We start from the raw sequence: 15,802 nt of genomic DNA, 5'->3' as shown, positions 1-15,802 counted from the left end.
ACCTCGTTTGCGTGCCCTGAGATCACTCTGCAATATAAACCGGAGCATGGGAGCGGGTTTGATGGGATCCCACCTTCCTGCCCCCTCTGAAACTCTTCTGTGCCCCCTGCAGGTGCTGCCGTGGCCCCAGCCCGGTCTCCGCACGTGTTCCAGCACGGTTTGTGCAGACCGACTCAAAAAGCCGCGGTCGGTTACCCCACCAAAGGCAACAGGCGGAAGAAACGATCCCAGGCTGAAACCTTCTCTGCGGACTCATCGGACGAGGCTGTGGTCAGCGCTGGATGGCAGGTAAGCCTTTCAGACTCATAAATTTAACCGCAGTGACAAAGCAGCTTGTGCAGGGGTGCCCAGCGCCGAAGGTCTCTCCCCAGAGCATTTGCAGAGGGTTTGACATCGAACCGATGAATATTTTTTACCTGTCGTCGTCGGGTTTGCTTTGTTTGTTGACCAAGGGAGTAAACTTGGTCCCGTGCCTGCGGGAGCAGGGCTGAAGCCGCTCTGCCCGATGCGGACCTCCTCTTCCTGCCCTCTCGCTTTGAAGCGTCACAAAGCATTTCACAAGATGATAACTGCCGAAGTTTTATAAGCAATGCAGCGAGGAGGCCGCTTTGCTCACGTGTTTTGTGAAAGGTGAGCTGCTCCAGCCAGGGCTTCAGAAATGAAAGCGGGCTGCGTAGCTCTGAAACCGCAGGAAAAGAAACCCTCCCTTCATCTCTCGGGAAGGGAAGGTCAAGAGGCCGGCGGCTCGGAGCACGCCTAACGTTAAAGGCAGCAGAGTTTAGATGATTAAAGCAATATTCAAATGAATCTCCGATAGTTTGGCTTTGGGGGCTGCGACCTGAAGTCGCACAGGTTTGGGCCGGAGCTCTGTTAGCGGTGGGAGAAGTGCGGGGGTGAGAATTAATAGATGGAAAGGGGGCTCAAAGCACCGCACATCAATGCCACCCTGGTTTTCTGGCAGCACATCCTGTCTTCTCCCTCCTTAAGCCAGGGGCTGGGTCTCTCTGAGGTCTCCCCTTGCAAGCCGGTCTTGTGATAGCGCGGATTTGGACCCGTGTTGCTCCTTCCTCATTAGGAATTTAAAAAGTTGTACCTTCCAAAGCAGCTTTTTTCTTCTCCTTCCCCTTCTCCGGCTCTGTGCTGCTCATTACGGAGGTGACGAATGAACTGGAGGTGACCGAGGCAGGGCCCTTCCATTGTTCCCTGACCTACCGCGTCTTTCCCCTGCATGGCTCCTAAAATTACAAATCACGGCTCTGCTGTGATGCTGTTTCGTTTAATTGGTGCGCTCGTTTCCTTGAAAGAAGGTTGGTGAACTCTCGATGCTCTCGTGTCAAAAATCGACGAGCTCCTGCCACCGAAATGACTTCGCGTGGCGAAAAGCCTCATCCACCATTCCCCTGCTGCCGGCTTTCGTCGTCGCTGCGACTCGCGCCGCTCCCGAAACTCCGGAGTTCAAGGTGATGAAGCGGTGAGGGTTGCGGTTTTAGTGCTCGCTTCTTTGTGAACTGCAGTCTGAAATGGCACCGAAACAGATGATTTGTAAGCGTGACGCTGCACTTTGCCAGCTGAGCAGCTCGTTAGCACGGCGGACTGTAAACTGCTTTATCACCGTGGTCTGGAAGTGCGTCCTAATAGTTTCCTCCTCTCGGGGAGGTAACGTTTTGCTTCGTAAACGTGAGCCTGTTAGATACTCGCGTTCATCAGCAGAATCGGTATTCCCTCGTGAGAAGCGCGAAGGGACCCGATGGAGAAAAATGTGAAAACCTGTGAAAGTCCTGGCGGTTTCTCTTGCATCATGACCCTTTTCTCATTGCCACGGGAGAGCAGAGCCAGATGTGCTTTGCATGCGTGACTTTCCTGTAACTGGGCAGCTTGGTGAGGGGGAGAACAACGTAAAGTCCAGCTCTCTGTTACAGCAAGCGACCAGGTCGTGTAATCCCACCTCTATCGTGCTCTTATTTCGTATAAAAATAGTCCCTGCCGTGCTCGCCTTCCCTTGACTTGTTCAGCCTGCTCTCCGTAATCTTTTTCCCCTTCTACTTTCTCTTGCCTAATGACGGGACAAAGAGGTGAAATACGGCAACTGAGAATCTTACGTGTTTGTTTAAAAGTGGCGTGAATTACAACGAAGAGAAGCGTGACTGCAAAGATACCTTTAAATTGTGTCGGCCTTGGCTAAACTCCACGCCGTAAAGGAATAAGCAGTGCGTAAGCTGATGGATCGTGTTCTAATAGTTCTTACATCTTTAATAAACCGCATTAGAAGCACACAAGAGTAAGAAATAATCTTGAATTTAGGCTTCTCTGTGAATTTACTGTTATGCTGGCAGCACCCGAGAGTGAAGATTGTCTCCAGTTGTCCAGGTTGGCGCACAAAACCCTGGGATGTGATTCCTGAGGTTTGCCTCGTCGGCTTCATTCAGCTTCGTTTGAGCGTGTGCAAATTGATTAGCTTAGCATTTAACACCTCGCCTGAATTTGTGGAAGTCTCAAAAGGCCTTTGGCTCTCCGTGGAGCGAGCAAGTCCTGGAGAAAATGTGTTAGGGCGGCACCAGGTCTTACCTTTTCCTTGGTGTACACAGATATTCCAAGGCAGGGTGACGTCTGGTGCGGATCCACGCCTTGGGAACCTCCTCACTCTCATAACTCCTTCCTTTCACCATCTCAGTGCCACGCTACCAAGGATTGCAGGTGAGAGTAGGGTTTAAAATAATTCATGGAGAGCAACGTAGCGGGAGTTCCTCGAGGGTCGTACAAAAGGCAGAACGGATCCCAGAAGCAGAGGATGAAGCAGAACGGAGGGGAGCTGGACGCGTTTCAGCAGCAACTCTTCTGGGAGCTGGTGAGCTGGTTCTCAGGTGGACACGGCATCCGTAGCTGTCCAGGTGATGCCCAGGTGATGTTTCTTGCTGGGGTTACTTTGCTCCATGCCCCTTGGTCTTTCAAATGGGCGTAGAAATACTTCAGTGGGATCTCGAGAGCTGGGGGCTCACGTGGGGTTATTAGCTGAGGTCTGCATTAGCCCAACTTTATTTTTAATATGCCACAGCGTCTAGCCTCGCAGTCCTGCTGTATTTTGGCAGGATTCGGTCCCACGGACAGAGTATAATTAGCATTTGAAAGCCTCTCGCTAGTTTTAGTGGTAAGAGCGGAATCCGTTCTGATGTCTAAAGGGCAATTTGTTACCTCGAGACATTTCAGACCTCAAGGAAAATCTTGGACGGTCTCATTCTGCTCATTATAACAGGTATTAGAATAGTTTCCCACGGAGAAAAAGGCTTGGGTGATAGCATTCAAAGGCAGCTGATTGGAAAATCTACATGATTTATAAAATACCCCCTTGCTAAAGCACATAAGAAGTGTAATGAAAGCATAATAGTAATTATATGAAATCCATGCGAGGGATTCGTGCTGGCACGGCGTTTTGCGAGAAAAATGAATTGGCGTGATGAAAGGAGAGCTGAGACAAAGGAATGAGGTTTTAAAAGACAGCGCTGGGAGAACCTGGATGTTCTGGAGAGCCTGGTGTTGACTGAAGGAAAAGGGCAGCTCTTGGTTTTGGCTGGAGCTGGCAAACCGCTGAGCCAAGCTCCCCTTGGAGAGCCTGCTGCGGGCAAGCAAAATGGAGCAAAGGTGGCTAGGAGCAAACTGCTGCTCCGCGGGAGACACTCAAACCCCTCTTTGGGTAGAAGGGCAGGCTTTGGGCACTCGTTTCTGCCGATGGTGTTGGTCAGTCTTTACCACTTACACTTTTCCAGGGACTTCAGTAGCTTTTAAAATTATTTTTCCTAATCTTTAGGTGGAGCTAGGTGACGAGAACACGTGCCGGAGAGCCCACGGTAGTCTGGCTGTGGCTGAGGCAAATTCAAGTGCATTAGGATTTCCAAACGCTCTCAAGTAAATTTTTAATGCGCTTTTGCATTCAGATACAGCTAACTGAAGAGCCGAGTTGAGTTTCTCCTGCTGGAACCCAAGGTGAAACTCCTCAGAACGTCAGTGGAGCCAGCCCTTAATTTCTAGTGCCGGTTTCAGATCACCAAAGCCCGCTGTTCCCTCAGAGCCATCTGCAGATTCGTCATTTCCAGTCTTTGATCCCTGGCTGCCGGCACCGTGGAAATCCACCGGTTCCTGCTCCGGTCTCCGATCGGATGTGATTTTGTCTGGAGGCTTCGCCCGAGCCCTCGCTGCTGGAGCCGTGAGCCGTGGAAAGGTGGGATCTGCGTGCTTGCAGCAGCAAGAAGCCGTGGTATTTCATGCTGCCCTGGTTCTGTAGGCTCCTACAAATCAACTTGATCTCCTCCTGAAAGCAAAACCTGACCACGGGTGGAGTTTAAATCGATATAAAGGATCCAGCTCGCAGCGACCTGAGCTGAAGTGGGATTCAGGGCACTCGCTGTGTGACCTGGGCAGGTCGTTCTGTCCCCCCCGTACCTCACTTCCCACTTGGGTAAAACCCAGAAAAGCTGAGAGGTGTTGCCTGGGAAGCGCCGCGACACTTTGAAATGAGCAATGACACCGTTTGACACGCCTACAAATACACTTTATAATTGCAACTTCACTGTGTAACGTGCGTGTTCCAACAAACTGGCTCTGTACGGATACCGCTTTTACATACCGCCGCTCTGAAGTAAACCAAAATTGAGCGGAGTGTTTTGGTTTCACCCCTCGAAAACCCATTTTGCTGGGAACGTTGCATTCAGGGGCAGGGGGTGCGTCAACATCGAGGCAGCAGGTTTCCCTCGACAGCGAGCAAGTAATCAAAAGCGAGGCTGGTGTGCAGTTGGATACAAATAACGAGCAGCATAGCAATAACAGGCCCCGATAAATAAATAAAAGGAAACCTGCCTGTTGTCAGAAGAATTGTAGGCTCCTGGGAATTGAAATCCGCAGCCTTTTTATCACTGTGCCGTGAGATGAAATGTCTCTTCCCTGCTTTTATTTTATTTTCCCCAACTTCTTTGCTCTTGGACTGAAAGAAATTACCCCGATTTGCATGCTGCGGGGTGGGGGATTGCAGCTATCGGATGGCAGCGTGTGGTGTACACAGACAGGAGCTGCGAAGGCAAAGGGGAGCCGGAGGAACTGTAGGCAGCTCGTGCTGACCCCGAGACCTGGACCCGCTCTCATTTTCAGACTCGTTTTTGGGCTAACCCCCACGGTGTAGAGGCGCGAACCGCTCTGGAGAAGGACGCGTGCCGAGTGAGTTGAAGGCTGACGTTTTAACGAGGGAAATGCTTTAACTGCGCGTGGCTTATTTCCCCCTCAGGCTGATCCTTATTATTTTTCCATATAAAGGGAAACAGGAGGGCTATCAGCAGCTGCAGCCGGGGTGTATGGCATCTGAAGGCAAACCTTAGCGCGAAGACCGGATTTGCTCCGCACCGGATAGCTGAAGGAAGCTGCGTCTTGATAAGAAGGGGCCAAACTCTGCGTGGTTCTTGAGCCTGGTGGGATCGTGACCTGCTTCTGCCACCGCCACCCGGACCTCCCCGCTCCTTGCCCAGCGTGAGGAGGCAGTGTGTGCCCTACAGGTAGGGAAGGGACCGAGCGTTGATGCCATCAGCCTCCTCCGCCAGCTTTCCCACCTCCTCCCGGCCCACCCAGTCCTTCTCCCCGTAGCTCTCCTCCTCTTCTCAAACCTCCAGTGCAAGCGGTTGTGTTTCCAGAGCTGCCAGCTTTCCTGCTTTAAGTCTTCGAGTAAAAAGGTTTGATGCATCCCCGAAGGCATTCTTTTTCTTTTATTTATTTCTTTTTCCTCGTCCACTCTGTCTCTAGCCACGATACCGGATTGAAAAGGGCTTTCTTGGGTATTCTCCCGAGCACTTGTGCTGTATTTCTGCGCCGTCTTACGCCTCTTGTCTGAAAGCTTCGCCTTTCTCCCTATCTACTCTTTACATTTTTGTGTTGCTCATTTCCTTTTTATTTTTTTGGGGGGGTCTGAACTCCATATGGTAAGAAAACAGGCTGTGTTGGCCAAGGAGCGGCTAACCGATGCTAAGAAGTTCGTCTATCAGATGAATATTTCCAAAGACTTCTATTTGGTGCGTATCACGCTGGGATATTTCTCGTTGCCCCTGGCGGGACAGGTTATTGGATCGACTCGATTACCGGGCATTTGGTAACCCTCATAAACCACTTCCCAACAGCCGTGGAGCGTTAGGAGAAAGAAGTTAACCCTGACGCCACGCCACGTCTTCTTTTTGTGCCCTGAAATCAGTTTCCGTGGCGGAAAGAAGTTAAAGGTAATTACAAACTGCACTTCTCGGGCAGGGATTACAGAAACGGTGGCCGTTCAGCAGGAGTGACAACACATCGAGGCGTTTTCCCGAGCCAGTTTTCATCGCCGGAGCCGTATCTGGGAGGCAGGGAGGCCGATTTTCTCTTCAAAAGCGGAACGTTCCCCCGCGCTGTGCTCCTCTTGTTCTCTCGCCGGTTTACGTTTCTCAACCTGCTCGGGCTCTTCCATTACATTCTTAGGATAATTTGAATTACCGTGAAAAGCGATGGAGAGGGAAGAGCAAACGTGGAGGAGAGCTCGATATGAATTAGCTTCTAGGAGCCGTATCGGTTTATATTCGTTGAGAAATACGAGCTAAATACGGGAAGAAAGGAGCTAACAATGTGCGTGATTTCAAAGCGGTTATCTTACTGTCTTTGCTTTTTCTTTTCCATGTCACTTGTGAGATTTGCACCGCTCTTTTGCACTCCCCGTTTGCTTTTGCCTCCTTGGGCAGCTCGTCGCGCCTGATTTTACACGAACCGGCGTGGTCTGGCTATGGAAACGACCGAGCAAATTTGGCAATCGTGCTTTTTTTGAGCAAAGATGCGTGCGCGCTTCAGCCTGAAGGAGTTTCACGCGCGTGGCTAGTTGGAGGATTTTGGCAAGTGTTTTACAGCACCGAAGCCCAGAGGCCGCGAGACGCTTCATGAAGCTGCGATGGCAACAAGTGGCGGCACCAGGAATCAACTCCCTTCGGTTCGAAGGCTCCGGACATGCCGAACGTGAGCGTCCACCCAAGTGAAGGACACATCTCCTCTTTATTCAGCAGCGACGCGATGCCCGGAAGGCTGCTGCTGAGGGCTGCTGAGCGTCCGCCGGCGTTCAATCGCGGTTCGGGCGCTCGGCGTCCCCCAGGAGTGGCCCCCGGGGATGGAGAGCGGGAGCGGAGATCCACACCTCTATTTTAGGCGGCCTTAGGCAACTAATTGAGTTGTGCTTGAACAAAGTCAGGAGCCTGATTTCCTCGTGGAGACGGCGGAGAAAGAATTTAGGTACCTTTGGGGATGCATCTGGTTCAGAATGTTAAAATTCTCCTAGAAGAAACGGATCCTACGGAAAAGGGCCGTAAAGCTCAGGCACCCTTTAGGGGTTTTTTTGGCTGTTTCAAGCCTCTTCAAACCTTCTTTTCAGAGCCTTTTTCCAAACGCCAAGCAAAAGAAGTTTCAGAAGCCCCACGTCCCAGCTCCCAGGGCTGTCTCAATAACGAAAGGTTGATCTAAAATGTGGAAAAAAAAAAAAAAAAAAGAAAAAAAGATGGGTTTGGGGAAGAGACGTGTTATTTAGCGTGCTCACGGGAGCACGTGGCAGGTTCCAGTTCCCACAGCTGCTTCGTGGGCTGTCGGGTGCTGGATCTTTAAAACAGCGAGGGGTCTGTAGGAAAAAGAGGCTTTGAAGCGGCAAATAGCCCCCGGCGAGCATCTGGGCTGGCGTTTGGGTTTCAACGGGAGCCGTGGCTCGGCTGGGGAGCTGTGCTATTTCTCCTTCCCTCGTAATCTGGTCGCGTCTTGGACGCAGTCCTCCTAGGAAAGGCCTTTACATTTAAAGAAATCGTTTTCCAGCCTGAAAAGCCCGACAGAGAACGGGAGAGATGACCAGATGTTTGTCTCTCTCCCCGCGGGCAGAGCGCAGGGGTCCAGATCAGGCACGGGTGGGACTTCAGATCACGCACGCATGTCCTTTAAATCCTCTGGCAACCTGTCCTTCGTTGCCTAAAGGAAGGGTTTTGTTCCCAAGCAGCGGGGAGAAGCTGTGTTTTTTACCAGAGGGAGGCCTGAATTGCTGGATTTTTCTAACGTGTGCAGGCACAAAGTACTCTGGACTTCGCCTTCACTCCCTTTAGGGGGAGAAAAAAAAAAAAAGTCTTTCCAGGAGACTTCAAAACTGCTTTAAGAGAAGAAACGTCTCGGCGATCCGTCAGAGAGCAAGCTGCACCGGAGGCACCGGAACGTCCGAAGGTAAGTCGCTGAGAATTTCGCGGCTGCGTTTTACTCCGAAAGGTCACTCTCATAAATTTACACAACTGAGCCGAGTCCCGCATGGCTTCACGTCCGGAAAAGTCCGCGGTTCATCCAGCAGGGGCAGGAGCAGTGCCTGCTTGCCGAAGATCAGAGAAGCGGGAAGTTTGTGCTCGTGATCCTCTAAAGAAACGCCGGTTGCGCATTTCTGAGCCATCTCTCCCTGCTTACGCTTGGTCCCTCCGAGAGGATCTCAGCTGCTAAAGGCCGGGATCGTCAACGGAGGAACGACTGGCGTCCCGAAAACCCGGGCGGTGCAGCGGACAAACCATTTAAACGTATTTGTTCCAGCGGATTTCCCGTCCTTTGCTCAAGTTATAAAGTTGGCGCGGGCAGGAGGGAGGAAGAACTCCTTCGTTTCGATGGAACGCGGGCGATACCAGGAAGGTCCGAGGTGCAGCGGCGTCACTGCTGCTGGGAAGCACGACAGGTAGGAAGGGAGCAAACCTCGCTGCAGCTCGGTTTGACTTGCCCCAGTTTTCTGATTACGTCTACAAGGCGCTTGAGCGGGGGCGCTGAAATGACGTGTTCCGATCCGCTGCGGAGCTGGACGGGTTCCGAGAGGTGGATCAAATGTTCCCCGGAACAAATGGAGGGGGAGTGGCAACGCCGGAGAAGAAAATTACACGAGAAGGAGGTAAGTGCACGTAATCTCACGGCGGAGAATGGCACCTTAAACATGGTTAGCGGGATGTGAAAGTCAGGGAAAGAAGCGTTCAAGTTTTTGAACGGGGCTCTGGAGGGAGAAGGAACCAGATCCTAGAGAAAGCGGCGAGGGGGCTCCGCCGTCTTCTCCCCGAAGTCTTCCAGCACGCAGCCCTGCCCCTTCCAAGGACAGCTGCTCGCTTCTAACCTTTGGGATGGACCAGATCAGCCTCAGGAGGAGGTGAGCCGCGCCCCAAAACCCTCTCCTGCTCTGGGCTGGGGGCGACTGCGTTTGGGTTTGGTGTTTAAACCTCTGTAGATGTTCCTGCTGATGAATCCCTCTCAAAAAGACTCCGAAACGGCTGCTGTCTACGTCCTCGGTTCAGGATTGAACACGACCTACGCTAGTTTAAGTCCGTTCTGGCGAATGTTACCTCACCGCTAACGATCTCCGAAGAGATCCAGCCCTCGCTGTTACCAAAATCATTTTCTAAAGCCTGCCTTGGATTCTGTGTAATTGGATTTCAACGCCCTGATCCAGAATGGTTTCAGGGACGCTGCCGGAGATCTCCGAGCCACTGGTCTTCAAGTCGCGCGTGGAAAAGGGGTGAAACCTAAGACGTGTCCTGGTGGGGAGCCGCACGAGGTTGGGGACCCCAGGCAGGACGTGCTCTCGTTAAGACAAAGCAGCGACTGCAGGCAGAGCATGTTGGGCTGCCGGTTAATTGTTCTTGCATTCACGCTGGATCGGAAAGCCAGAATCCCAGGAGAAAGACATGGGAGCTGCAGGATTTGGCCTGGGATTTGGAGCCTCTTTTCCCTTAGGGGCCGAGACGCTTTATGCGACGTGGGAGCTGCTCGTTCTCATGCAGAATTCGCGCTCGAGAGAAGCCACAGCCACCTCCCCGGCCCCTCTGCAGGAGCCCTGGGTGCTGAGCACCCTCGGTCCCGCCGTGGTGTGTGCGCGGCTCTGGGGCCGCTGCTGGCTGCCTGGTGCCAACCGGGGGAGCTCGGTCCTTTTACCTGCACGTTTCACGGACTCAGAGGGGATCGCAGAGTGGCTGGGGTTGGAAGGGACCCACGAGGCTCGTCGAGTCCGCAGGGCCGCCCCAAAAACCAGACCCTGTGTCTGAGAGCGGTGTCCAAACGCTGTTTGAGCTCCCTGGGGAGCCTGTCCCAGTGCCCGAGTGCCTCTGGGTGCAGAACTTCGCCCTGACGCCCAGCCTGACCCTCCCCTGCCCCAGCTCCGGGCCGTTCCCTCCGGTCCTGGCGCTTCCCTCAGCCCCTCCGCTCCCCTCGGGCAGACACCTCACCACGAGGCCTCTCCTCTGCCTCCCTTCAGGAGGCTGGGAGCCTTTATTTCAACCCACGGGCGATTCCAGCCCAGACCCTGAACCCAGATCCTAAATCCAGACTCCTAACCCAGACCCTTAACCGAGATCCTAAAACCAGACCCCCTAACCCAGACCCTAAACCCGGACCCCTAACCCAGACCCTAAATCCAGACCCCTAACCCAGATCCTAAACCCAGACCCCCTAACCCAGACCCCTAGCTGAGATCCTAAACTCAGACCCCTAGCCAACCCAAACCCCTAACCTAAACCCTAAACCCAGACCCCCTAAACCCAGACCACTAACTCAGACCCCTACCCCGGATCCTAAAACCAGACCCTTAACCAACACAGGCCCCAAACCCAGCTCCCTTTTCCAAGCCCCTAACCCAGATCTCAAACCCAGACCCTAAACCCAGACCCCTAACCAACCCAGACCCTTTAACCAACTCGGACCCCCAACCCACACTCCAAACCAACCCCCCTAACCCGGACCCTAAACCCAGACCCCTTAACCAACCCACCCCCCTAACCCAGATCCCAGCCCCCTAACCCCCAAAACCCAGCCCCTAACCCCCCCAAACCCCAAACCCAGCCCCTAACCCCCCCCAACCCCAACCCCAGCCCCTAACCCCCCCAAACCCAGCCCCATAACCCCCCCCCCCCCCCCCCCCCCGATCCCTTCCCCAGCCCCGGGGCCGCTCTGCGCCGTTCCCCGGGCGGCCCCCAGAGGGCGCCCCCGCTCCCCTCCGGGGCGCTGCGGCGGCCGCTGCCGAGCGCGGCGGGGCCGGGCCCGTCCCCAGCCCCAGCCCCAGCCCCAGCCCCAGCCCCAGCCCCAGCCCACCCCACACCGGCCCCACCCGGGCCCGCGGGCAGCGCCCGGAGCCAGCGAGGCGCCACCGCCGCCCTCCCGCTCCCCGCGGCGCTGCCCGGCGCCCCCCGGAGCATCCCCCAGGAGCACCCCCAGGAGCATCCCCCAGGACCATCCCCAGGAGCATCTCCAGGACCATCCCCAAGGAGCATCCTCCAGGAGCAGCCCCAGGAGCACCCCCCAAGGAGCATCCTCCAGGAGCAGCCCCCAGGAGCGCCCCCAAGGAGCATTCCCCACCCCCCCAAAAGGATCAGCCCCCCCCCCCCGGTGGAGCTCCTCCACCCCCTTGCCCGTCCCCGGTCCCTCTCCCCCGGCGGACGCGGAGCCGCCGCCGCCCCGCCGATGCGCTCCGGCCGCCTCTCCAAGCAGGACCCGGCTCCTTCTGGCTCGCCGGCGGTGGGAGGACCCTTCGCCAGCCTTCCCCGGCGCCTCGAGGTAGTGCCCCGCGCGCTCGGCAGCCTGCGAGCCTCCCGGACTGGATGCAACTTTTTCGCCTGCCCCCTGCGCTCCCCTTCCCCCTCCGCTGAGCCCCGCAGAGGGCCGGGGGCGAGGGCGAGCTCGCCGCAGCTGCTCGGGACCCCGACCTCCGGCGGCCGCTGCTGCTGAAATATGGAGAGGAGCCTCGGCCGCGCCTGGGTACCCAAGCTGGCTTTTCTCCTCTTCGGCTGCGCGCTGGCGAGCCTGCATCCTCGCGTCTCCGGTGAGTCGGCTCTGCCTCGTCGGCTCCCCGCTCCCCGTTTTCCCCTGGCTTCAGCCCGCTGTGCCCCCCGCCCGCGCTCCGGCATCGCTCCCGCTGCCGGCCCGGAGGGGAGCCGGGCTCGGGGCTCCCCGTGCCGCTGCGGGGAGAAAGGGCGACGCTGGAGGAAGGGGAGCGGAGGGGAAGCGTGGCAGGAGGCGGCATAACGCGTGTGCGCGGTGCCCGCGGCCGCCTCGCTTCGCCTGCTCCTCCGCACCTCGATCCGTTCGCCCGCGGCTTTTTGGGGGGCCCCGGAAGCCGGGAAGGAAAGGAGCGAGGGGACGAAGGCAGCGGGGTGAGTTCGGAAGGCGGCAGACGCGGGGATGTGCAAAGCGCCTCCAAGTCCCTGCGGTCGTTCGGGGCTGCACCTCTCCCGGCGCGCTTGGCGGGCGCGTTGCCTCGTGAAAAGCGGCAAAGGCGGCCGCGTGCGGGGCAGGGACGGGGGGAAACGCGGTGGAGATGCCGCGGGGCCGCTCGCGGGGATGGCAGGGAAGGGCTCGGCGCCGCACGGGTCCCTTCTTGAGAAAGGGGGAGAAGGGAAACGGGCGCGCGAGCCCAGAAGCGCTCGGGACCGAGCAAGCGCGGCTTTGATGCGCGGGGTGGAAGCGCCCGGTGGACGTGTGGCGGGGTGGTGGTGGTGGTGGCGATGGGGGGGGGCGCCTGCAAACGCTTCGCTTCTCTCCGAAACCGAACGAGGAAGGCTTCGGTGTGTGTGTGTGGGGGGGGGGGGTTGAAAACCTGGGGAAGAGGGAGCGTGGCGAACACAAAAAGCCAGCCGAGCTCCCGCAGCGGCTCCGCGGGAACAATGGGGAGCAGCTCCCCGCGCAGCGAGCGGGGTTTTCTGCGGCGCGCGGGGGTGCTGAGCAGGTTGGCAGCTGTGCGCAGACGGCGGTCGCCCCCCGCACCCCCCCCCCGGAGGTGGTGCCTGCCTCAGCCGAACGGACGGCTCCCCCCGCTGTCCTGATTTTTGGGGACTCAGGGGGCGTGCTGGGCGAGGTTTATTTGGGGTGCGTGTGCCCGCGGGTCCCCAGCGCCGTCCCCTGCCCGGGAGGTGGGTTCGGGGGGGGTCGGAGCAGGGTAACGGCCGGGTGCCGTGGCCGTGCTCTTCCTTCTCGCCACCCCACGCTGCAAGCCCCCTCCCCGCTCGCGCGCCGTGCCCCGGGCGATGGATGGCGTTGTTCGGGCGACTGCACGGAAGGAAAGGGGGGGGGGGGGGCTGTTCGCCAGCCGCCCGTCTCCCACCCCACCTCCGGCACGCGGGTGCGCTCGTTTTGCGGGCCGGCGTCTTCGCCCTGCGCCAAAATCCCTCGTTTGGGGCTGAGCGAGCTGCGAAGGGGCAAAGTTTTCCCCCGAGCCGGCCCCGAACCCGCAGGGAGCCCAGCCCGCCCCGAGAGCTGCCGACAAAGGGCTCCCGGGAGGCTGCACAACGGGGCCGCCGCCGCCTCTCCCGCTCCAAGCCCCGATCCCGGTGCTCCCCCAGGGCTCCGAATTTCCCTCGCCAGGACGCAGAGGTCAGTAAATATCACGGCCGTGCTTCTCAGACGGCGAGAGCAAAACCCGCGGGATGCCTCCTTCCGGATGCAACTTGAAATCCAGGCATCGCCCGCCCCGCCTCGAGCTACGCGGCGGCGCACCGAGCTCAGGGCTTTAAACATCCCCGTGCCGCGCCCGGGCTGGCCCCTTCCAACGCCAGGCTGCCGTCGGCCCCGTGGCCCGGCAGCTGAAGTAACTCTTCCAGAGTCATCCCTCGGTTGTTCCGCACGTGGGTTTTTTTTTTTTTTTTTTTTCCTTTTTCTCCGGGCGTCCTTTAGAGGGCCTGTAGCGATTTGGAAAACGGCGTGGTTTTTTTTTTTTGTTTTTTTTTGTTTTTTTTGCCGGGATAAAAGGGCCGCCGCAAACTTGGGGTTCCCGTGCGCTGCTGCAAGAAGACGGCCCTGCGATAGCCCGGCACCTCCGTTCTCGCTGGGGGAGGTCCAGAGACTTCGCTAAATGTGAGTAAGCGGAAAGAAGTTCGCCCTTGCTTGATGTTTTCCCATCTCGCCACCCTAAAGCTCGCCGTGATAGAGTAAGGCAAGGATTCAGCGCGCCGCCGTCAGGTGTAGGGACACCGGAAGCTCCAAAGGAGCCGACAGGTGGGTTCTTTTGTCCCTGCTCCGGTAAAATTACCCCTTGGGTGAAACGTTGACCTCGTGGTTTTGGTTTTTTTTTTTATTTATATCCAAAATAACCACGCTGGCCCCGGCCTCGCTTCGTGAGATGAATTTCCTTCACGTGCCCATTGCCTGTCCCATCCTCCACCTTCCCGTCGGGAAACTCCCAACGCTTTGTTGCCACTTGCGAGGATGAAAAGCAAGTGTGGGCTCCGCCGCAAGGCGCAAGATGCTCGGGAATCCCTTTTTTTTATAGGGGTGGGGAGCCTCAGGCATTCGAGATCTGCTCCCGGGGGTCTTCTCCCGTAAGGGAAGCCTGGAAAGCGCCGACTGCGAGTGAAGTGCAACTTCTGACTTCTTAGAAATGCTCCGAGGTCTTCAGAAGACGTCGAAAACTGTTCGAAATTGCGGCCCGGAGTTGCAGCAAAGTGTCGGTTGTCAAACAGAGGAGCCGAAGGGGGAGCATCTTTGTGGGAATTACTTCCCTGGCTGCAAACCGAGCAGCTTCTCAGTGTGTGGAGTTCAAAACAGAGCCGCTACTGATGTTTTCATGGCTTTGTTTGCTTTTATGGCGCTCTTTGAACGATCGGCTTCGCCCCGAAGCGCCTCCTCTCCCAGCCGAAGGTGAGCACCGCCCAACTTTGTCGTGCCCAGAGCTCCGAGGTCAACTCCTGTCCGTCCTGGGATGCAGCATCCTGAGCGGCCGGGAGGTTTGCCTCGCTGAAACGTCTTCGCTGCCGTTCCCTTCTGGGGTCCTACAAGAAGAACCGAGGGGGACCAAAGTAGGTAACGCGTAGAATAAAGACGCACGGGCCTCGAGGCTGCGCCCCGGGGCGAGGCTCTCTAAATTGCGGGGTTGTGACTCCTCCGAGAGGTTCTGGAGGCTCAGCCGAGCTCAGGTCAGCTCCTCAGTCACCAGAAGAGCTCTGCAGTGGATGACAACCTCCTGGTTCCGGTTTTTAGCATACGTACGTAGCAGTGGTTTCCTAGCCTGGCGTGCGCCCTGCCGTTCAGCGGAGACTTCAAATCTTGTGCTGTATCTGACCTGCACGGGCTGCGTTTCTCCATTTCTTTGCTTATTTTGCTTTTTTCCTTCGGCTCTGATAGCTCCGTTCTTGCCTCCGATTTCCCAAGTCCTTGTCCGGGTTTGTCCAGTTTTTAAACTGGTACAGCTTTTTTGGAGGACTTAACGATAAAAGTTTCTCTTATCCAACGTGAAAATCGCTCTTCCTAGCTCATCTCTCCTTCGTCGTACTGTAGATGCTGCTGGACTTGCTGTTGGTGAGGCCGCTTATCGTAATTTTCCTACAAGTTATGCATACATCTGTAGGAAATTGTAATATTATCGTGCTTTGGAAGGAAGCTTCTTACGCAGTTTTCTGCTCAGAAGACTGAAAAGGCTTTAGGGGAATAATTGGAGGAGTTTGTCATATATACGAAAGCAGTTAAGGGTCTTAGGTGTGGACTTTGCTTTTCAAGAGGACATCGGGATTTTTATGTATTTATTTACGGGGACCTCCGGACCTTTGTATTTCCGTGTGTTCCACGTGTGCGGGAGGGTATTTGGCAAACCTCCCGTGTGAGGACGCTTAGGTAAAGGCGTTCGCGCGCGGGGTTATAAAATATTGTAGGGCTGAGGGTGCTGGCAGGCGCAACGCTTGGTTTTTTTTTGCGCGGTATATTTCCGACGCTAACTGCTTTTGACGGTGGAAGTGAGGGGATGCTCAGGTCGTGGAAATGAAAGCAGCTGCGTGCCTTGCGACAGCAGGTG

The 15,802-nt window shown here is 56.4% G+C and overlaps 1 protein-coding gene and 1 long non-coding RNA gene across 7 annotated transcripts in view; both read left to right on the top strand.

The window, feature by feature from the left end:
* DCC (DCC netrin 1 receptor) overlaps positions 1–15,802 on the top strand; it is a 423,032-nt gene that overhangs the window by 4,191 nt on the left and 403,039 nt on the right. For 3 of the 6 annotated variants that reach the window (XM_040540170.1, XM_040540171.1, XM_040540173.1), the window contains one exon: positions 113–288. In XM_040540170.1, the coding sequence (XP_040396104.1) occupies positions 282–288 (7 nt within the window). In that variant the 5' untranslated portion in view covers positions 113–281. Of the gene's footprint in view, positions 1–112; positions 289–11,453; positions 11,846–15,802 lie in introns of those variants that run through there. The other 3 variants (XM_040540174.1, XM_040540169.1, XM_040540167.1) reach the window with 2 other exon arrangements.
* Positions 2,498–5,730, top strand: LOC121061398. The gene is made up of 2 exons (XR_005815073.1): positions 2,498–2,694; positions 3,803–5,730. It is a non-coding gene; the product is annotated as an uncharacterized LOC121061398 (long non-coding RNA).

The sequence above is a fragment of the Cygnus olor genome, chromosome Z (assembly GCF_009769625.2).
Source record: "Cygnus olor isolate bCygOlo1 chromosome Z, bCygOlo1.pri.v2, whole genome shotgun sequence".
NCBI lineage: Eukaryota > Metazoa > Chordata > Aves > Anseriformes > Anatidae > Cygnus > Cygnus olor.
The sequence above is the reverse complement of the archived record's forward strand: the minus strand, read 5'-3'. Positions and strand labels throughout refer to the sequence as shown.